This window comes from Salminus brasiliensis, chromosome 9 (assembly GCF_030463535.1).
Source record: "Salminus brasiliensis chromosome 9, fSalBra1.hap2, whole genome shotgun sequence".
Classification (NCBI taxonomy): domain Eukaryota; kingdom Metazoa; phylum Chordata; class Actinopteri; order Characiformes; family Bryconidae; genus Salminus; species Salminus brasiliensis.
In genome coordinates, this window is record NC_132886.1 from 8346394 (window position 1) to 8369955 (window position 23562).

General features: G+C 45.4%; 1 protein-coding gene across 2 annotated transcripts; it reads left to right on the top strand.

The window, feature by feature from the left end:
• The first annotated feature begins 2986 nt into the window (after positions 1-2986).
• On the top strand, positions 2987-9890 carry LOC140561972 (Fc receptor-like protein 5). 2 transcript variants are annotated; one of them, XM_072687281.1, is made up of 8 exons: positions 2987-3014; positions 5615-5650; positions 6445-6720; positions 6808-7092; positions 7185-7463; positions 8708-8956; positions 9090-9191; positions 9340-9890. In XM_072687281.1, the coding sequence occupies exons 2-8, from the start codon at positions 5620-5622 to the stop codon at positions 9396-9398; spliced, it is 1281 nt and encodes a 426-aa protein (XP_072543382.1). In that variant the 5' UTR covers positions 2987-3014; positions 5615-5619; the 3' UTR covers positions 9399-9890. The 2 variants fall into 2 exon arrangements, with proteins under 2 accessions (XP_072543382.1, XP_072543383.1); XM_072687282.1 differs by having other exon boundaries at positions 6811-7092.
• Positions 9891-23562: the final 13672 nt, after the last annotated feature.

Below are 23562 nucleotides of genomic sequence, written 5' to 3' on the forward strand. Positions count from 1 at the left end.
AAAAATACTACTCTACTCTCTTATATGTGAAATTAATTAGTTAATAAAGAATTATATATTGTACCTATATACTTGTTTATAGGTTATGTTAGCTCCATAAAGAGAAAAGAAGCACAACTTACCTTGTTTTCTCAATTCATCTTCGAGTATATGGCAGACATGTTTATTTTAAAACAGCGCCACCAGCGAAGGGGAGCTCTTTGTACATGAGGTACATGTATGACATTTTATAAGATCCTGTTGTGCATTACTAAATAAAAATACCTTTCATTTCAATTCACATTTCAAAAATTTTTTTCAAGTAAATCATATTTTTTATTTACGTACACACTTTTAAGGCTTTATGAACTACAAAATTAAGGCATTATTTTAAAAAATTCAATGCCCAAAATCACAATGCCCACTGAAATGAAACAACACTCCAAAACAAGACGACCACTGTTTCAGTCCTACCACAACATCTCCACTCCTCCAACATCTCCATTTCCTGTCATGATCCTTGTAACTTCCACCAACCTGGTACCTAGGGAGCAAATTTGAGGAAGCTCAGAAAAAGAAAACACAGAAGGACCAACAAAGACAGAACCACAAAACACTCATACCTAAAAGACGTCTGCAATCACATCATCCATGTGTCTAATCCACCTCCAAATGGTTCTTCTCCAAAATACCTGCCTTGGATTTTCCAAGTAGTTGAAAAATGTGAGGGGGTCATGGTCAGGATGTACAACATCATTACTGGAATTTCAGAAGAAACAAGATTAAACTTCAAAACACAAAACACAAATCAATGCCAAAGTCTTATTTTTTACAATATAATGATTCAACTGTTCTGGAGGCCAGAAGGACAGAACTGCACCAGCACCTACTCTCTAGTATGAACATCAATTTAAAAGGCTGACACAATTTCTAAGCTGCCAGCAACGAAGTTCCACACAAACTTAACCTGCAGCAAATGTTTGAGAAGAGTCGCTACATCTGAAAACTGAAAGGAAGGAAACTTATTGGGCTGCACTTCCTTTTACATTTCCTTTTGCTCATGTATTTCTCAATCCAAAGCTCACGAATGTATGAGTTAGTTAGTTAATGGGGCTCTAATGCCAGGACAGCTAGTAGGCCATTTTCCTGGTAGGAGCAGTTTTGTTAGATACTGTCATGAAGGAAACAGATACAAATGCATATTTTTATAACTGACCAGAGGGTATGAGGAATGCAGAGAGGTCCCTAGTCCTTGCTGTATTTGGGACCTGCCAGAAGATTAGAGTAAATTAATCTTCTACAAAGGACCGAATACAAAGGACAGAACCAGATGGTAATTTTTATTAATACAGCTGTTTTTTGCATGTTTTAATAAAGTGGTGACCCTTGATGACTTTGATTCACATACTGACTGGATCTGACTGTAAAATAATTTAAAATATTTTTGCAGCATGAAGCCAAAATTCCACCTTAAAACAGCCCGCAGTTGCTTTCTGCCTCCTGTAAGTTCTGCACCATTTAAGGTGGAATTGAAGATTGTGGTAAAAGGTTGGAGAATAAATCTTCACACAAATCACCACCCTCTGAATTTAAAGGCAAAAATGTTTTTCTGAGGTTATTGAGATGTTACAGATGGTTACATTTCCTGAAGCACAAATCGTTGTGCAGAACGTTTCCATGTAGATCACAGGAGTGTGTGTTGAGCATGAAGCTTAAACTAGCTCACAGAGCTTTAACGTGCAAGTGTGTGGTGGATGGGGATGACCGGGAAACTTACGTTGATTCGCACAGGTGTTGCTATGTGTTTAGGGCCGCACTGTGGACGGGGGGGTGTACTAGTGGAATTAGCGAGTAGAATCGCTAATACCCAAGGGATACATTAATTATGCGGCCACTTAGGGCCCCATGCCACCAGGGGGCCCCCAAGAGCACCAATATCATAACAAAAATCTATTTTTATTTTAATAAATAAAATAATTAGTGAACAATAAAACAAAATGGTATTAAACAGGTAAAGGCAATTTTTATATTCATTTATTTTCACAGTTGGTACGCCATTACTAGTTAATCAATTCGTGCTGTTGGGTTCAGCATATTGGAATGATTTAGCATCTGGTGCTGAGGTGGTGGTACGGGGTGGGGCGGGGCCAAATGAAAATCTGCTTAGGGCACCATAAAGGCTTGGGCTGGCCCTGAGAATCGAGGCAGGTGATCTAGATTGCTAACTCTGATTGGTTCTTTGGATACTGTCCTAAAGATCTCAGATACAAAGGTATATTGTTAAAACAGACCAGAGGGTACGATGAATGCAGAGATGCCACTAGGAACCTAAGGAACCTCAAAGCAAGTCAAATGTAATAGGTCTTGACAGCTCAACCAGCTGTTCTGCCTTAAACTCCAGCTGCACTAGTCTCTCTTTTGATGCACTCTCAAGCAATGACTCCTGCTGCTGTTCAAAAATGAAAGAGGATGCTAAAGGTGGGGAGGTAGGGGAAACAAGATACATTTGCAAAATATCTAAATGGATTTTAATCCTAAAGAGCTTTTTTTCAATGTTATATTCAATATATGTGACACTTCATTTGGAGTGGTCCTTCTCCGAGGAAATAAACACCCCTCAGACTCTTAATTACAGATCAACGACATCTAAGTGATGTAGCAGCATCTGAACCTTCAGTCGATTATCAAGAGACTTTAACTGAAGACGTCTACTGAATTCACCTGTTCCTGATTTTAGTTGCTGAGTCTAAAAGCTCTAATATAGATCATCTCAATTAATACCAGTTCTGAGAGTTAAACTGATGTAACGTCTACAATTAAACTCCATGAACACTACAAAACTAAAATTCTACAAGTTTCTTTCACCTTAAGCACAAACAACAGCCATGCCTAGTGCTTCTTAACACCTCACGTAAAAACAGGAAGCATTTCAGGAAGTGTTTAACTCATAAAACAGCAAGTCAGTCCATTACTCAGTCAGTTACTTAGTCAGTACTGGGACAGTATGGAGCTCAGTCCACTCTCTGTATCACTCTGTGAGTAAATCCTCTCTTTATGTCTTCAGTAGAGGGAGCACTGCTGTATGAAGGGGTTAATATACTAAGGCTGATTTCTGCAATTTTCTTGGGTCCATGTGGTATTTACAATTCATGAGCCCCAGCTTTGCCTGTGTTACATTAGGTTATATGACTAGAGTGATGGTTTCCAATTATAAAAACATATCACTGTAACAACTGAACTGAACAAATGAAAGCTGAGAGTATTTATTAAAACTATGACAATTATAATTCAGCTTCAAGAGAGGTTTCCCACAGATTTCTAGAAAGCTGCTTTGTGAGACTGATTTTGAAAAAATGTCTATTTAAAGAAAATTTGACTTAAATTAATCTGAATTTCATTGCTGTCCAATTAAAAAAAACATGTATCTCCATTTTTGTTTCTTTTAATTTTTCTCCATGGTTTTACACTGTGTAATTCAGTCTGGATGCATGGACCAATAGAAATGCTCTAAATTACCTGGGATAAACTCTTATTTTACTTTGACTTCCATTCAAAGTTAAGAACATTTTGCCTTCTCCTGTGAAGTCATCACTTTGGAGATACATGCTTTTCATTGGACAAAATGTTCTTTATTTTTTTTCTTTAATTTTCTTTTGTAACTCAGTCTCACAAAGCAGCTTTCCAAAAATCCGGGGAAAAAATCTCTTGAAGCTGAATTATTTATGTCATAGTTTTAATAAATACTCTCAGCTTTTATTTGTTCAGTTCAGGTGTTCATGTATCACTGAACCTTATTTCCCTTTGGGCCTGTTAATGTAACTTTGTCGCTTGACCATAAAGGGCTGGTACCTATACGAATATTGTTCTTTAAAAAAAAGTTTATATATATATATATATATATATATATATATATATATATATATATATATAGTGGGGAAAAAAGTATTTACTCAGTCACCAATTGTGCAAGTTCTCGCACTTAAAAAGATGAGAGGCCTGTAATTGACATCATAGGTAGACCTCAACTATGAGAGACAAAATGAGAAAAAAAAATCAGAAAAATCACATTGTCTGATTTTTAAAGAATGTTCTGGATCTAGTGGCTTTGTAAGAATACATATGTGGTCCACAGACACATCTGGACCATGTTTAAATCTGTGTCATGTACACCCAAAGGGATGTCCAATCTAAACAGCATCTTATGTTCATTCGATTCATGTACAGTTTTCACATTTGGTCGGGAAACAGGGCCCCCTTTCTTTTCCACATCTACCTAGTGGGCCTCACCATATCATTCCTCAACTCCATACCATTCCTTCAGGCCTATTAACATCTGTATAGCCAATATACACCACATGACCAAATACGTATTTTCCACCATTATTTGCAAATAAATTCTTTAAAAATCAGACAATGTGATTTTCAGATTTTTTTTCTAATTTTGAGAGAGTTCATGCTTTCATAAAGTTAATTCACATATTGACTAAATCTGATATAAAATAAATACAAACATTTTAAAGATATAACACCACAAGAGCTTCCTGTGTGCTTACATTGCAGCATAAAGCTCAAATTCTACCCTTACACAGTGCCGCAGTTGTATTCCGCACCATTTAAGCTGGAATGGAAAAGTGCAGTAAGAGGATGTAGAATAAATCCAGCCTTGCTGGTGCAGCCATGCCTGCACGTTCATCACAAAATTTTAGGAAAATCCTAAAATTAGTAGACAGGATTTAAAGCAGCTCTGTGGAGAACTGGAATTTGCCTGCTCCTGGTCACCACAGATCGGTCACCCGCAGGACGTAAATGAGAACAGGACGCAAACGATCGAGACAACTTCTTCCATCACTCCAAGGTCAATTTCCAATGCTCAACATTTGGGGTTCGACTGCTTTGAAGATGTTCATTCCTATTCATCCCCATGGGGGTGACGCACTCTGTCGTGATGTATTCCTCCTGTAACCATCATTGAACACCTCTTTAACTTGTGCCATAGCAGCTCCTCTGTCGGTTTGCCCAGTCTTTATGTTCCTTGTGCATCAATGAGCCTTGGGTCATAGGTGCTCACTGCCACACCTCTTAACTCTTGTTTGACTCTTGTGCCATAGCAGCTCCTACAGTCTTTATGTTTTTTGCACATCAATGAGCCTTGGGCAATGCCCTGGTTGCTGGTTTGTGGTTTTCATAGGTGCTCACTGCTACATGAGCCTGTCTTGCAAGCGACCTTACTGGCGAGAGAGAGAGAGAGAGAGAGAGAGAGAGAGAGATGAACTTTAAAATATTTTAAAGAAATTTCGCTGCTCACTCAATATGCAGAAGTACAAAGTCATGGTGTAGTTGTGAAAGATAGGTTATCATTCTCGACTCATGCTTCAAACCAGACTTGGTCATGCAGATTTCTACTTTACATCATCATCCAACCATTTCCCCCTAAAGAGGCCACCCTGATGTTCGTTCAGTCTTCCGTCACCTGAAGACTTGACTGCTGCAACTGACTGGTCTTTCTATGTGTACTATCAGGCCCTGAGAAAGGGTGTGTGTGTATGACAGACTTCAAATTCGGAATGGATGAGTTATTTATATGTTTTAAACGAATGCATTGTTTCCTCTGTTTCTGTCTCTGTCTGTACTTTAGGGTTGATGGTACTCAGCCACTGTGGACAAACTAAAGGTAAATTTCTTTCTGCCCACAGCAATGCTGTTCTGCCAAGGATCCTCACAAATAGCTCATTCTCAAAATTTTCAGTTTTCTTGTCTGTGTTATTTGTTGTGCTATCCTAGTGTCGACCAGAAGCCGTAGAAGATGTGTTGTGCTCTTCAGTCTTGGTCCCTCTTAAGGTTTTTTCCTTTCAGTCATGCTCGCCCCTGGCTTGCTCAAAATAGGTTCAGACCTGGATCTCTGTAAAAAGCTGCATTTGAAATGTCTTCTGTTCCACTATGTAAATACATCTGAATTAAATTGAATTGAATTATAGTTATTATTAGTGTGACATACACACTTGGGAAGCAGCCAGGATGATATAGTGGCACAGGAGGTCTTCCATGATGCTTTGTGAATTGTTTGGGACTTCTGCCGATGTCGCCCATATCTAAATCCTCCACTGGAGATGTTCAGATTTCACAGGTTTGAGTTAAAATGAATTTATTTGTAGGTAAAACTCAAAAGTTGAGGGCTAGGAGTCTTGAGGAAAAACATGTGATGACAGAATAACAGTTTTTCGAAGTTGAGACTTCCTGTTGAATCTTCTCAGCAGTTTTAGCACTGGAACTTGACTATGGCACATGACTACTGTTAGGACCAGCTTTATATATATATATGAGCCTTATATATATATATATATATATATATATATATATATATATATATATAGCGAGAGAGAGAGAGAGAGAGACACACACACATATATATAATGTGCACAGTTAGTAAATAATAAAAAATAAATTCATTATTTAATTTTCTTACAGCAAGCCCAAAAGCTGTGTTGTCCACAAAGCCTGATAAACAGGTGTTCATAAGAGAGACTGTCACTCTCAGATGTGACCTACAGGGAGGAGGAGACACTCAGTGGACATACAGGTGGTACAAGGAGGATCATATGGTTTCCCCACTGGAAACGTCCCAGGAGTACATAATCAACTTTGTTAGCGAGTCTGACAGCGGTAAATACACCTGCAGAGGGGAACGGAGGAGTGACTCTCAGAGTTCAGAGATCAGTAATGCTGCTACACTGACTGTATCTGGTGAGTCTGTGTTTTTCAGGTCCATTAGATGGTTCTATTAAACAAGCTTGTTATTATGTATAACTTCTCATTTTACTTCCTCTATAGCAGCTGAAGCCCAGGCAGTGCTGAGTGTGTCTCTGCAGAGCTGGCTGACTGAAGGAGACTCAGTGACTCTAAGCTGTGAGGTCAGAGGCTCCTCTAGAGGCTGGACATTCAGCTGGTACAGAGATAATGGTAGGCTCCTCTCAGAGATCAGCAGAGGATCTGGAGGCTCCTACACACTCAGCCCTGCTGCTCCTCATCACACAGGAGTTTATGTCTGCAGAGCAGAGAGAGGAGACCCAGCCTATCACACACAGTACAGCAATCCACAACGTCTATGGGTCGCTGGTGAGGACATATTGCACACATCACACCTGGTTTTATTGGTCAACGGTTCAGATGTCTGGTTTTTGGTTTATCTCATCTTCTGCATCTTTCAGCTGCGTCTCCTCCAGCATCTCTGATCATCAGTCCCAATAGATCTCAACACTTTAGTAATGACTCTCTCTCACTGAGCTGTGAGGGACAGAATAACTCTACTGAATGGAGAGTGAAACAATACGCACTCAGTGAGAGGGGGTCAGATTGTTCATCAGGCTGGGGATCAGCTACAGAATCTAAAAGCAACATCAGCTCCCTCTCCTCATCCCACACTGGAGTGTACTGGTGTGAGTCTGAATCTGGAGGGAGCAGCAACCCTGTCAACATCACAGTGCACAGTGAGTCTACAGTATACAGTATACCACTAACAGGACGTTTAGTAGCAGTGGAGCTAAGATAGTAATCCTCAGATTCCAGAAAGAGGTCCTCAGATCCTTGTTCTTAATGAGATGTGATAATGAGAGTGGTGTGAACAATATTTTACTAATTATTGTTTTGAAAAAATGGTTAAAAATATTCGGCTATCCAGACAAATATCAAGTCAAAGCAATTTCAAAATATTTAATTTGTATAGTGTTTTTTTTTACAACTGGTGCTGTCACGAGGCAGAGGTTGGTTAATAGGACAAGAGATCAACAGGACATAAAACATAAAGACCCCTAGTGAGCACGCCATAGGCAAAATTGGCAAAGAAAACTAACTAAGACTCACAAGGGGGGACCCATCCTCCTGTTTTCAATACTAAATTATTATTATTATTAACAAGTCACTATACTACAATATAAAGACATAATTATCATATAATAACTAATATAATCATAGTAGAGATATATAATAAATAATAAAAATAATGATGGTAAATGGCAGTAATACTACTACTACTACTACTACCACTAATAATAATACTACTAATAATAATAATAATAGAGTCAATGTAGACTTCAAATGTAGGTAGGCAGCTAGCAGTAGCAGGTGGCTGGACAGCTGGTTTAATGCGGGTAGCAGGACATCCCAGTGGTCAGGCAGCTGGGTGGGCAGCTAATCTGACACAGATGGCAGGGGAGCCCAGTGTTCAGTCTTCCGAGCACAGAGAATGTTGAACAGTATCAGAGTGGAGCTAACGACTCTGGCAGATCTGACTAATGTAAAAGTAGAGAGCCAGAAGGTAACACAGACACGGAAACACCCTGAAACACTGGCATCCAGTCGCTCCACCAACCACAAACCTGAGTGATCCTGTGCAAGCAGCAGGACAACAGCTCCAGCATATCAGTATACCACAATGCACTGTGTCTATAAACCCCTAGATCTGCATCCTTTATGTAAGGAAACAGTAATTACCAAAAGCTAATCAAACAAGTTTTCAGTCTAGACTTGAAGATTATCTGGGAGGACATTCCAGAGTTGGGGGGCTTTAAAGGAAAAGGCTCTTTCCTCCTAAAGCTTTCTGAATTCTGAGAACTAGAAAGAATCCAGCTCCTTGTGATCTAAATAATCATGATGGTTCACAATAGACCCAGACCTAGATATGTTTCAGTGTAATAGTGATCATTGTATTGTCCACACTTTCTGCTTCCTGCAGATGGTTCTGTTATTCTGGAGAGTCCTGCCCATCCTCTAAATAAAGGAGATCCTCTGACTCTACACTGTTTATATCGCCACACAAAGTCCTCAAACCTCACAGCTGATTTCTATAAAGATGGATCACTCCTCCAGACCCAGACTACAGGAGAGATGACCATCCATACTGTCTCAAAGTCAGATGAAGGTCTCTACCACTGTAAACTCCCAGAGGGAGGAGAGTCCCCACAGAGCTGGATCTCAGTCAGAGGTTTGCTGTCGTTCACAAAGCAGTGCAATAATAAACACTGTTAATATTACCTTAAGAATTTATCCATCCGTAGGTGTTTGGTGTGTGTGTGTGTGTATAAGTGTGTGTATATTTTCATGTGTGTCCACTTCAGGAACCTCATTCTCAGTGCTCAGTCTGCTCAGCAGTCTAATGGCAGCTTTTCCATATCTGCTGGTGACCATCATACTGGGGGTCAAATGCTACAGAGCTCGAGGTAAGAGCTCACAGGCTTCCTGAGGGTCACTTTGAAGAAATACACTTTTAGCCTCATTGAGACTGAGATTTGTTTATTAGCCTGAAACTGAAAATAACATTTAATTAAAGACTAATTGAACTTATTTTCTTCATCATATATTTCACAGCTAAGCCTGATGGAGAGGACAGAACTCATGCAGTGATAGAAGCTGAAGAGTCTCTTTGACTGTCGGATGCAGCCTTAAGTATGGTTTGCAGAACAGCTAAAGAGGCGTTTAGCAGCTCTGAATCTACTCAACATTCAGCAGCTTCATTTATGTAATGCATTCTAGGATATTTAGCTGTGCCAAGTACACACACGTCTGTCCTGATGCATCCTCAATAACACCGGCCGAACAAGAACACATCCAGGCGTTCGGACTGTACATGGGAACTTCTGAACTCATGACGTTTGTCATCCTTGTCAGGTGTTGCTTATTAGTGTCTGTATATGTATCCCCTTTGTTTCATGCAGTCAGATTTTGGGTGTTGTTGGAGGTGCACATTTGAGTGGTGTCTTCAGGTTTCCTTCAAGTCATCACTGCCAGCTTGCCAGTGTGTATTTTGCTTAGCAATTCAGCCTCTTGGGTTCTTTTACTTTTCTTTGTAGTATTTGGTTTTCTGAATAGCTCTGTGTTTTATTTTTGAGTTCTTGTAAATAAAAAAAATCTTGCATCTATGTCCAGCCTCCTTGCAACCTGTGACCAATATATATATATATATATATATATATATATATATATATATATATACACACACACACACACACACATAGGTCATGTGCTCCAATGTGCAATGTGCAAGCTCCGCCCCCTTCACCTGAGGCTCATCCCCAGCACACAGGTGCTGCCCATGATTGGACTCATTAGGACTCCTCTTCAGCACCTCAGTTTGGAGCATTCTTGGTGAAGTCACTGTTTCACTACCAATCCTTGACGGGTTTGTGGTACTTTGTTGAGCTTCTGCTTGGTTCTGTGGATTTGCCTGCCAGCCTGTTTCATGACCTCTGCCTGTCCTAACAACGAGTATTGCTGTAGCACTAATACATTTCCTAACCTGCCTGCATCCATGTGTTCCAGATGTCTTGGTATGTGTGAACTTTTACAGGTGTGTGATTCTACTGTAAAAACACAAAGTGCTGATTCTTTAACCCAAAGTGTTGCTCTGTCTGTATGTCTTCATTAGAATGAGTGCTGCTGTATGAAGGGGTTAATATGCAGTCTGAGGGCTCTGTGCATCAGTATGAAGCAAGCTTTTTGCTCATGCTGAATTCAGACTCTACAGAGTTCCAATTAAAGTCTGTGTGTTTTCTTTAAAGAAAAGAGAAGTTCCAGGTCTGCCATCTTATACAGTGCCATTACACTGTGAGAATTAACTACTCAAAAGTTGTGCTTGATTAAGGTTCTGAGGTGTGTTTACACTATGGTCATTTTTAATGCAGGCCAAAAAAGTTCAATAACCTGCAACTGTGTAAAGCCCAGACATGTCCAGCACATGTATTATTGGTATGAATGTAAGACCCTGACCATTCTGTGGCAGGAGAGATGCATAACAATTGATAGGTCTACTAATCTCAGAAGCAATGCTTATTATACACACACAATGTTGTGTATAATGTTGTGTACTTGTGGGAGAACAGTCCCAACTTTCAGCTGGGTTTAAGTATACTTATTTTCTTGTTTAAGTAGTTCTGTCTTAGTATTAATTTGACATGTTTCAATGTATTTTATATTTTTGTTATTTTGATTATTATTAATCAGTTTAATATTTAGCGATACCTATTTTAACTGTAATAAACATCAAACTTTTGTAGATAATTAGTGATCATTTTAAATATTGTATTCTTACTTTTATTTATTTGACTAATTCTCATTTTTCAAAAGAGGACTTTATTAAGACATCAAGCATTTTTGTCCATTAAGATGATTAGGCCTTAGGCCTGTGTTGCTCATGCAGAGGCACAATGACTGGATTAATGATGTTGTTCAAGTGTAGTGCAGTTTTGTATTGACTGGACACAACTGCCTACACTGTAACACCACCACCACCAAAGTAAAATGAGCGTACATGATCCTTGACCCATGCTAGACGATGCACCTGTGCCTGGTGGTGTGGTCAGGTACCCTTACAGGTCGTCTAGCATCCAGGCCACGCAGATGTAAATGGTTTCTAATGGTCTGACGTGACATTAAATGTGCCTAGAGTTGTGTGGCATTCATCATCCGGTTTCACAGGGCACTGCTCACAACGAGAAGGACTGTTTAAATACCTATTCTAATTGAACCATGAAATGTACTGGTCGATTCATGGGGGATTTTGCTGTTCAGCTCCTTGTTAGAGACCAGCAAGTTGTGCAAAAAGTGCTGTAACATTATACAGTTGGCCATTGCATAGGTGAAGGGCCTTGCTCAAGGGCCCAATAGTGGTAGCTTGTCAAGCCCAGGTATCGAACCCACAACCCTGTCATCAAAAGCCCAGAGCTCTAACCGCTGAGCCACCACTGCCTCTATCTCCACTGCTTATCAGTGCCGGCATGTTGAACAAGATCAGCACATACTGCACACTTTTAGAATTTGCACACTGCCTTTGAATCGTCCCCCGTTTGACATCAAATCCAGTCTTTTAATCTACTCTCTTTCCTCCACTCTTTGTTGTACTTTTTTTTCTGTAGTTCTGTAGGTCCACTTGGCAATGTTCACAAGCTAGATAAAGAATCTCCATCACTGATTGAGCATCAGCTGCATGGTTTTATTTGTATGGAGAAGGTGGTGGAGGAACAGGGCTGTGGACAGGTTGTGGACGTGCAACAGGACAAACTAGCAGTTTCCCTTCATTAGACATGTATAGTGGAGAGAGCAAACAAGTACAAAAAACAGTATTTGTGAGCGACTTTACAGACAAATACCCCAAATTTACAGACGAAGAATAAACGGACTTTCCAACTGTGCTACACAGGTGCTGCCCCTGACCTTAACCACATGGAACATGTCCTGTAGTGAAGAATGCCTCTGATATGACATAGACTCTAGATTTTAGACTTTAGATATAGCATGCTAGAACCTATATGGAGAAGTACGGCCTGAGCAGATAACACAGTTTAATCAGAGGTGCAGTGGGGATGAGACTTACTGTGAGCAGGCAGCATGCACCGCCAGCTGCCAGTAGGGGGCCCAGCCAGCAAAGTAGGAAAGCTGGTGGGGTTGGAGCAAAGAACTCCAAGCCCCAGAATTCCCAGCGATAATCAACGCTGACCAGACCCACCTGTGTGGCACAGTATAAATACACCTAGCCAAACACACTTCCCAGTCGCACCTTTGTAGAGGGGTGAACGGTAACAGTGGGTTTATGTTGTGAAGAGAAAAGAGAGAAGAGAAAAGTGAAAAGTGAAAAGAAAAGTGAAAAGTGAAAAGAGAAGTTTAAGCTGTGAACATAAAAGAGAAAAGTAAACAGCTGTAAACAAGAAAAGAAAAAAGTGAAAAAGAGAAAAGAGAAGTTTAAGCTGTGAACAGAAAAGAGAAAAGTGAACAGCTGTGAACAGAAAAGAGAAAAGTGAACAGCTGTAAACAAGAAAAGAGAAAAGTGAAAAAGAGAAAAGAGAAGTTTAAGCTGTGAACAGAAAAGAGAAAAGTGAACAGCTGTGAACAGAAAATAGAAAAGTGAACAGCTGTAAACAAGAAAAGAGAAAAGTGAAAAGGGAAAAGAGAAGTTCAAGTTGTGAACAGAAAAGAAAAGAGTTTAAGTTGTTAACAGCAAAAAGAGAAAAGCATTTGAGTTGTCTTTAGTTTGAGTTAACATCACTCCTGGGTTTCCTTTGTTTGTTTTCCCGCCTTTTTGTGTTGCAGGCCAGAGAAAGAGCACGTAACCCTCGTGCTGCAGGCCTTTGAGGCACTGCAGCAGGCATCAGTCTTTACCAAACTGTACCTACGCAGTGCCTACAACCTGGTCCGCATACGACAGGGGGATGAGTGGAAAACTGCTTTCATCACCCCTACAGGGCATTATGAGTATCGCGTCATGCCTTTCAACCTTATGAATGCCCCAGTGGTTTTCCAGCGTCTTATCAACGACATGTTACGGGAGGCGTTGGACCGCTTTATATATGTCTTCCTTGATGACATATTAATATACAACGAGGAACACGTGGGACATGTCAGGCGAGTCCTCCAACTGCTCTTGGAGAACTGTCTCTTCATCAAGTTGGAGAAGTCTGTGTTCCACACAGAGACTGTGTCGTTCCTGGGGTTCATAATCTCCAAAGGCACCCTTCAAATGGATCCAACCAAGATTCAGGCCATCAAGGATGAATTGCTGTTGCAGCACATAGTGAGGGTGCACGGAATGCCTTGCGACCTAGTGTCGGATCGGGGACCCCAATTCGCCAGCCGGTTTTGGAGGGCCTTTTGCCAATTGATTGGAGCCACGGTCAGCCTTACTTCAGGTTTCCATCCTGAATCGAATGGACAGGCTGAACGAACCAACCAAGACCTTGGCCAGCTGCTCCGCTGCCTGACGGCAGGGAACCCAGCCTCTTGGGTAGACCAACTGCCCTGGGCGGAGTATGCTCACAACACGCTTTGGCACTCATCCCTGGGTATGTCTCCCTTCGAGTGCCAATTTGGGTACTCTCCTCCCTTATTTGCAGAACAAGAGATGGAGGTGGGGGTTCCCTCTGCTGTGCAGCTTGTCCGTCGATGTCGTAGGACCTGGCAGAAGGCTCGGGCCACCCTACTGGTAACCTCGAGGGCCAGAAAGCGGTTTGTGGATCGCAAGAGTGCTCCATCTTTCCGTGTGGGTCAAAGGGTGTGGCTGTCCACCCGAGACCTTCCGCTGCGAGGTGACTCGCACAAACTGTCCCCTAGGTATGTGGGCCCCTTTAAGATACTTCGGCGAGTGAACCCGGTCTCCTTATGGCTGCAACTGCCCACAAGTATGAAGGTGCATCCCACCTTCCATGTGTCCCGCCTGCGTCCGTTTGTGTGTGGGGCCCCTGCGCCTCGGGCCCAGCCCCCTCCCCCACGCATGGTGGGGGGTGCCCCGGCTTACACTGTCTGGCGTTTGCTGGACGTGCGTATGGTCCAGGGTGGTACCCAGTATCTGGTTGACTGGGAGGGCTATGGGCCTGAGGAGCGTTCCTGGGTTCCAGTGCGCCAAATCCTGGATCCTACACTGATCAGGGATTTCAGGCGTGATTGTGCAGCTGGTTTGGGGCCGTTGGGTGCCGTCCCTAGTGGGGAGGGTACTGTGAGCAGGCAGCATGTACCGCCAGCCGCCAGCAGGGGGCCCAGCCAGCAAAGTAGGAAAGCTGGTGGGGTTGGAGGTGCAAGCTCCTGGAGCCAGTGAGGCTTGTGGCCATGGCTGCTGTACGGAAACTTTCTTGAGATGCTTGATGTTGTGCTTTACTGTGCCAATCATCATACTTTCATCTCCTTCAGCATCTCTGATCATCAGTCCCAGCAGAACTCATCACTTTAGTAATGACTCTATCTCACTCACACTCAGTAAGAGGGGTCATATTGTTCATCAGGCTGGGGCTCAGCTACAGGATCTAGATGCAGCATCAGCTCCCTCTCCTCATCCCACACTTGAGTGTACTGGTGTGAGTCTGAATCTGGAAGGAGCAGCAACCCGGTCAACATCACGGTGCACAACACTTCTACACTACAGAAAAAACGATCATGATCATTACTGTTTTCCAAACCTTTTGTAAGTGGTTCTGTAATTCTGGACACTCCTGTCCATCCGGTGACTGAGGGAGATCCTCCAACTCTACGCTGTTTATATTGCCACACAAAACTCTCAAACCTCAGCTGATTTCTATAAGGATCTTTCTTGCTCAGTGTCAAATGTCAAACTTCTGCAGTGCAATTAGAATTTTGAGGGCTTAAATAACAGCTTCACCCACTGAAACATCCATGTGGTTTCATTCAGCTCTGTCTTGCTTCTGTCTCTATAGCACTGCATCAGCAGATCCAAGACCAATTAAATTTAAGTGATTTTCAAGTCCTTATGGTTTGACAGTGGGTGAATGAACAGATGAGGACTTGAGTGTGCCGTTCTACTGCCAACATCTCTTTGTTGGCAGAAGCTCTTGTATTAGCACTATTAGCAGTGCCACAGTTGCTTAGGTAACCAGCAAACGGTGCCGGATCACCTTTCAGAGGCTGTGCGTGTGACGTAAATACATACAGACGTGTGACATGGCCAGAAAAACTCATTACATTAGACACTGCAGGATGGTCAAGCAGCACACTGATACTGGATATTACAATAATTTGTCCCCTCTCGACTCAGGATTTAAAAAAATAATTAAATTAAATTTGTAATGTAAAATATTGTAATGACAGCTGCGGTTATCCTTGCACCAGTTTTCCAGGCGTTTAATTTTTTTCCAAGTAGACCGTCTCATTGTTTCCAGAGATCAGACCCACCACAACAGTGCTTTCAGCAAACCCGGCAATGGTGGTAGTGAGCTGGTAGTGGCCACCCAGTTATAAGTGAACAGTAAGTATATCAGGGACCTCAGAACACAACCCTAGGGGGTTACAGTGCTGAGGGTGAGGGTGGGTTAGACATGTTGGCCTACTGGAAGGGTAGCAAGCTCATCAAGTTTTTACTTAAAGCCATTGCACAGCAGTACAACTGCATTTCACCTCAGCATTAACTGAAGTAGTGGCAGTAAATGCACACACTCTCAGTAGTGAACAGGGCCAGTGAGCATGTGAACATACATATCTGGAGCAGTGGGTAGCCTCCTTAGCACCTGGAAGGTAGTTTGGGGTTAGGGGTCATGAATGTTTGAGGGAAAAAAAGGCTTACCAACAGGTTCACATATCTCAGTTTAGAAAGCCAGGTCAGAGCACAGGGTTAGCCATGCTACAGCACCCTTGGAGTGGAGTGGGATAAGTGTTGACAGGGGTATCAAAATCACAACCCCCCCAATAACCCCCCAGATGAGCCTAAACTCAAATGGGCAGCATTGTAGAGGACTATAACAATTTTTATGACACATTTATACATGTGCTATATGCATAAACAATTGTCTATGTACATATGATTTGATCTATAGTCAGGCTTTTTCCAATGAACCTGCCTTAACAACCTTTGACCTTGGTAGGAACTACCAACAAAACGACCCTAACTCCCTGCCTGGAAAGAAACAACCAGACTCAGTAACGTGTCCACAATAATGCAGACTAGTTTAGCAGATGTGCAGAGTGCCGGGTTGGTCTGGACACTTGTTCTTCCAGGTTGTGTGAAAGGGGAGGAGCCCAGAATGTCTCTGTTGGGTAATGCTATATCAGGTTTCTTTATAGTGGCCCCTGGTAGCCAATCACAAGGCTGCACACTACCAACACACACAAACAACTCACAAAACAACAAGAAATAATATTGTGACGACCGCCCAGGAGACACAGAGGCAGGAAGCATTTTCTTCAGAAAATGTGCTCTTTATTAGGCTTACTGCTCCCTATTGCATTTAAACTGCAAGGAGAGTGAAACCACAAAACTCCCCTGGCTGGAAAAACCCTAGCCAGGTGATAAAACTCACTACACTACAACAAGACGGTGAACACAGTGAACAGCCATATCTGCATAGCCCCTCCTACTACAGCAGAGGGGCCCCCCCCCCCGACATAACACTCCCCATGAACCCCGTGCTCGCCACATAACCCCCCCCTAAAGGGTCAGCCGACCCGGCGACCCCACATCAATACAACAACACAGAACCCCCTTTTTTTTTTTTTATTATTATTTTTTTTTAAACATTTAGTCCCTAACAAAGTCTCTGAGGTGCGGGGGGGTGCGCCGAGCTCGTGTAGAAGCTCTCCCCTGCGCCCCTCCCTTGTTTTCCCCACCGAAAGTCCCTGGTGGTTCCTCGGCCACAACAGTTCCCTTAGGCCGGTAAGGGGCCAGACGGTCCCGGTGCACGACCACCGTTCGGCGGCCCGTTTGGACCCGGTACACCACCTCCGACAGTCTGTGCAAGACACGACATGGCCCCTCCCAGTCGGACTGGAGCTTAGGGCAGCGTCCCTTCTTACGCCTTGGGTTGAAGAACCAAACGTCAGTCCCAGGTACCAGTGGGGCTCCTTGACAGCGCGTGTCGTACGCCCTTTTCTGGCGCACACTAGCCCCCCCTTGGTTCTCTCGTGCGGTCTTGTGCACCGCCACCAGGCGCTCTCTGAGGTCGCGGGCGTAAAGTGTCTCGCTCACGGGCTCATCCAGCCCTGCAGGCAGCCCGAAGACCAAGTCTGTGGGCGTGCGCAGCTCCCTTCCCAACATCAGCTGTGCTGGGGTGAAACCCGTGGACTCCTGCACAGCCGCTCGGCACGACCACAGGACCAGAGGCAGATGACGGTCCCAGTTGCGCTGATGTTTGTCCGTAAGGATGGCCAGCTGCGTAGCGAGTGTCTTGTTAAATCGCTCGACCAGCCCATCGCTCTGAGGATGCAGTGGCGTAGTACGGGTCTTCCGAACCCCAAGGCGTTGGCAGACCTCGGCCATGACCTGCGACTCGAAGTTGCGCCCCTGGTCACTGTGGAGCTCTTCCAGCAAGCCAAAACGGCAAAAGAACTCCTCAACAAGCCGTTCCGCTGTGGTGACTGCGCTCTGGTCGGGGACCGCATAAGCCTCTGGCCATTTTGTGAAGAAGTCCATGGCCACTAGCACGTAGCGATTGCCGGCCTCAGTGCGTGGAAATGGTCCCAGCACATCCACCGCGACCCTCTCCATGGGGGTGCCCGACTGCAGTGGTTGAAGGGGGGCACGTGACTTACCCGTGGGCCCCTTCTTGGCTGTGCATGCGTCGCAGCAGTGCACAAACAGCTCCACGTCCGTACGACAGCCCGGCCAGTAGAACCTCTGGCGGAGCTGTCTCAGCGTCTTATTAACCCCAAAGTGTCCCACCCCAGCGGGTCCGTGCACTGCCTGGAGCACGCGCTGTCTCAAGCTGCGCGGGACAAGTAACTGCCACACGATTTTGTCGGGCACAGTGTCCTCCCAGCGTCGATACAACAGTCCCTCGCGCTCGCTTAGACTGTCCCAGGAGGACCGATATGCTTTTAAGTCTGGCCCGTGTGGTGTTACGTCTTTCCACTCTGGCTGGTTGCCCCCCCGTTTCCACTGCAACACCTTACGGAGTACCGGGTCCTCCCCCTGGGCTTTCTGAAACTCCTCGCGCCCGCAGGACTCTATCGGTTCGTTCTCCGACACCTCCACAGCCACTACCCGTTCTTCTGCCTCCTCCTCCCTCTGCTCTAGCCGCGCGCAGTAGCGACATTCTGCCTCTAAACAGGGGCGGCGTGACAGTGCGTCCGCGTTGCTATGCAACCGTCCTGCGCGGTGTTGAATGGTAAATTGAAACTCTTGGAGCGCAGTAATCCAACGAGCTACCTGTCCCTCTGGCTCCTTAAACTGCATCAGCCAGGTTAATGAAGCGTGGTCGGTTCGCAGCACGAAAGGGGTGCCATAAAGATAGTGTCTAAAGTGTTTCAGACCCGACACTACGGCAAGCAGCTCTCGGCGGGTTACGCAGTAATTACGCTCCTGTTTACTGAGAGCACGGCTATAGTAAGCTATAACTCGCTCTTGACCCCCCTGAACTTGAGATAGCACTGCCCCGATTCCCCAACCACTAGCATCAGTGTCCACAACAAACTGTCCACCCACCTGAGGGAGCGCTAACACGGGAGCTGCACACAACGCTTCGCGGAGATGCCGGAATGCCTTGTCTGCCCCGTCTGTCCACTGAAATGCTGCACCTTTCTCCGTCAGCTGGTGGAGGGGAGCTGCGATGTCTGCGAACCCTTGCACGAATCTCCGGTAGTAGGAGGCTAGCCCCAGGAAGCTCCGAAGCTCACTCGTGTCGCGCGGTGTGGGCCAATGCCGGACGGACTGCACTTTTCCCGGATCGGTGGCCACTCCGTCTCCACTGACCACATGGCCCAGAAACTGAACTTTGCGCTGGAGGAGGAGGCATTTCTTGGGATGCAGCCGGAGGTTAGCAGCTTTGATAGCGCCGATCACTTGCTCCAGGCAGGCTAGGGCCTCGTCGAAGGTCGGTGCGTGTGCCAGCAGATCGTCCAGGTACAGGATGCACCGTTCCTTGGGAATGCCCGCCAGGACTCGCTCCATCAGGCGCTCAAAGGTGGCTGGGGCGTTGCGAAGCCCGAATGCCATCACCCGAAACTGCCATAGCCCCGCCCCCAGGGTGAATGCTGTCTTCTCCCTTGCCTCTGGTGCCAGCTCCACTTGCCAGTACCCACTCCGCAGGTCCAGTGAGCTGAACCATGACGACCCCGCCACTTTATCCAAAGCGTCGTCGATGCGAGGTAGTGGGTACGAATCCGCTTTGGTGGCTGCGTTGAGGCGGCGATAGTCGACACAGAACCGCCAGCTGCCGTCTTTCTTTTTTACTAGCACCACAGGGGCTGCCCATGGGCTGTTAGATGGTTCGATGACTCCGCTCTCAGCCATTTCCTTCAGCTTTTGTTCGGCTGCTTGCTGCTTAGCGATGGGGAGGCGGTGCGCACGGAGCCGAATGGGTGAAGTGGAGCCAGTGTTGATCTGGTGCTGCACGAGACTTGTCCGGGTGCAATCCTCCTCCCGGGCTGCAAACGCATCCATGTTCGCCTCCAGCAGGGCCCACAGCCGCCGACTTTGCTCTTCCGTGAGACCCTCGCTGCTGCGTCGCCAAAGCTCCCTCACCGCCTCTGGTGTGCTCTTGGCAGGGATCTTTTCGGGAAGCGGAGTTACGCTCTCCCTCTCCGGATGTGTTAGTTCTGGCTCGGACAGCCCCTCGTCTCCGTCTTGGCCGCTGGAAGTCGCTGCTACACGGCCTTGATCAGCAGTAGGACGCGCCACCAGCGGAACGCGCATCCTCCCCAGCATTAGTGACGCAGCGGGGATGTCCAGGACTGCACCCAGGGCCTTGAGCAGGTCCAGCCCGAGTATGCACACATCACGGATGGGAGCGATGCAGAACTCATGCTGCAGAGTTCTCTTGGCTAGCCTCACGCACAGTCTTTTCTTCCCTTCCATTTTAATTCTTTCCCCGGTTACTGACCTCAGCACAGTGTTGGTGGGGTCCCATTCCTCAGAGGTCTTGTCTTGGAGCTGGCGCAGAGTGCCGGGCCGGATGATTGACACGGTGGAGCCGGTGTCCACAAGGGCTGTGACTGGAACGCCCTGTATGGTGCACTTGAGCCAGAGTCCGTGTCTTGTGCCCAGCCTTCCTACCACCAGTTCTTGCTCGAGGGTGCTGGATGTCGGGGGCCCCCCACCCCTCACTGGGGAGCCCTGGTCTCGTTTCCCGCCGGCTCTGGGGCGCGACACTGGCTGGCCTTGTGTCCGCGTTTTTTACAGCGCCAGCATCGGATGGGGCTTCCAGCGGCTCTTGCTATAACTTCCGCTGGGCGAACTTGACATGCCGTGGGCTCATCTTCTTCCTCCATCTCGACTTGGTAGCAGGCGGCAGGTCTTGCGTCCTTCAGGATGAGCTCCGCTCTCTCCGCTTCCTCCACCGCTTGGCTGAGGGAGCTGACTTTGCTCAGCCTGACGTGACGCTGCAGGCTACCAGGCGCTAGCGCATTGAAAAATGCGTCTAACGCGAGCTCGTCCCACACGCTGGCCGAGAAGTCTGGGTAGGCTTGTCTCACCAGTGTGCGTAGTTCGACGGCGAGAACACCCAGTCTTTCTCCCTTCCCGTCTCCTTTCTCTCAGCTGCTGCCGCAGGACCTGAACTGCAGGGATATTGCCGAAGCGTTGACGAAGAGTCGCTTTGAGGGCCTCCAGGTTCCCGTGCTCCTCCACAGGTAGGTCCACCAGGGCTTGCAGCGCTTTGCCTTCCAGTGCTAAGCATAACCTTGTAGCGATCGTCACTGGGGACCATCCGTAGTGTCTAGCCACCACTCCCAGCTGCGCTTCATACGGCTCCCATGCGGCTTCTCCGTTATAACGAGGCAGGGTGATGCTTGCCGCCGTCGACGCGAGGGGGGCGTGGCTCTGGCAGTGACGGCCGCCGTCATCCAGCCTCGGCTCATCGCCGCCGCTCCTCCACCGCCCGCCGTCATCCAGCCTCGGCTCATCGCCGCCGCTGCTCCGGCACCGGCCGCCATAGTTCCGCTGCCGGCCGCCATCTTCCGGGCCTCGCTCGCCACCGTCCATTCTCCGACGGCGCCGCTCTTCGCTAGCCAGCCAGGCTCGTGGCTGGCTAGCCCCGTCGGGAAAGGTAGGGCAGGCGTAACGCTCGGCACCCTCCTCCCGAGGAGCACTACTTCCTCGCTGGATCTCTTCGCCACCCAGCTCCGCGATCCTCTTCTCCAGTCTGTCTAACTCGGCCGCTAGATCCCACTTCTGACACCAATGTGACGACCGCCCAGGAGACACAGAGGCAGGAAGCATTTTCTTCAGAAAATGTGCTCTTTATTAGGCTTACTGCTCCCTATTGCATTTAAACTGCAAGGAGAGTGAAACCACAAAACTCCCCTGGCTGGAAAAACCCTAGCCAGGTGATAAAACTCACTACACTACAACAAGACGGTGAACACAGTGAACAGCCATATCTGCATAGCCCCTCCTACTACAGCAGAGGGGCCCCCCCCCCCCGACATAACACTCCCCATGAACCCCGTGCTCGCCACAATATTATGACCATTAGTCATTTAAAAAGTAGAGGATATATGTATTTTTACTTTTGTAAAATTGTCTTGAAAAGTGTGAACTCTACAACCTCCTCTCAGGCATGTGCTTGTAGAACACAGGAAGTGTTTACCACAGTGCGTTGTTCAATTAGTCAGTCAGTCCATCAGTCTGGGGCAGTATGGAGCTCAGTCGACTCTCTGTAACACTCTGTGAGTAAATCTTCTCTTTATGTCTTCAGTAGAGTGAGCGCTTCTGTAATGTTCTGGGGTTTTACAGTCAGGGTCAAAAGTATTTGGACAGTGACATTGTGACAGTGGCATTTTGCCTCCATACATCATACATCGTGAATTGGAAATGAACCTATAAAGATGTGATGAAGTTAATTTTTTTATTAACTGTTTTGGTACAACAGTAATTGGACAATTAACTAATAAGCAATTTTATGGTCTGGTATGACTTGGTGTCATTATTTCATAAGTTAAGGAGATAAAAGTTCTCTACTCTGAAAGCCCGGCGCAGCCACGATCATGAGGACTGGTGAAGGTTAAATGAGTAAAAAAATATTTTAATATCTGATTATTTAAGTAATGTAATAACTTCAGACATCGGTACCCACAGATTATTATTATTATTATTATTATTATTATTATTATTATTATCTTAATCACAATTTAGAATAATAAACAGTGAAATTCAGTAGGTTAAACCTCATGTTGGTTTATGGTCACACAAATAGATTTATTAGCAGTAAACAAAAATCTATAACAATACAGTTGGATACTTAATAAAGTATTGGGGCTATACCACAGATTTTATTATGTAAATGAGGTGAATATTATCACAAATAGGAATACCACCAGAATACTCTCTGTACTGACCTGCATAAAACCTGGTGGTTAAAAAGAATAAAAAACGAGTGAGAGATCCATGGAATCAAATCCTCACAGTAATGCTCCAAAATGTAGTAGAAAGCCTTCTTCTCTGGACAGTAGAGACAGTTACTCCTGCAAAAAGCAGGGTAAACTCTTTTTAATACCCTTGATTTTGGAAGAAACAATAAATGAACAGGTGTCCCAATACGTTTGTCCATATATGCATAGTATATAAAATGTCAGTGTCAGCTTTGTTATGTGTGAACTTTCTCAGGCATGTGCTTTTACTGTAAAAACACAGAAAGTGCTGATCCCTTTAACCCAGAGTGTTGCTTAGTCAGTCAGTCATTAGTTCTCTCTGTAATCCTCTGTGAGCAAATCTTCTTTGTATGTCTTCATTAGAGGGAGTGTTGTGTGATTGAGTAACTGTATGGGAGATAGGCCAGATCTTTTGGAGATGTTTTGACCCAGTCACCTCGCCATAAAAAGAACCGTAAAAGATTCTTACACTTACCCAAGTTTCCACCCCAGACGGGTGCCTCTCTGTATACGTCTGCATCTTCCTGCTTTGACACTCTAGTTCAACCAGTTAAGCCATCACTATCCTTGTCTTCACCTCCCTGCTTTGATGTCTTCTTTCTCATGGGTTCATCTGTCCACCTGTCTGCCAAGTTTAGTACAGGTAGTAGATCTGTTAAGATAATTTGTAGTGCATTAGTCATGTCTAGAGGGGAATATATGCTAATGATAAAAGCTACATGGTAAAAACAAACAATTGAGTTCCCAGCTGGTGACAGTACCCATCTGCTCAAACCAACAACCTGTTTGCGGTTTGCC

Bases quoted from the DNA above. Each gene is read 5' to 3' on its own strand.
- LOC140561972 (XM_072687281.1), top strand. From the start codon at position 5,620: ATGGTACTCAGCCACTGTGGACAAACTAAAG. The intron at 5,651-6,444 runs GTAAATTTCTTT...ATTTTCTTACAG, and splicing joins CCACTGTGGACAAACTAAAG to CAAGCCCAAAAGCTGTGTTG. The intron at 7,464-8,707 runs GTGAGTCTACAG...TGCTTCCTGCAG, and splicing joins TGTCAACATCACAGTGCACA to ATGGTTCTGTTATTCTGGAG.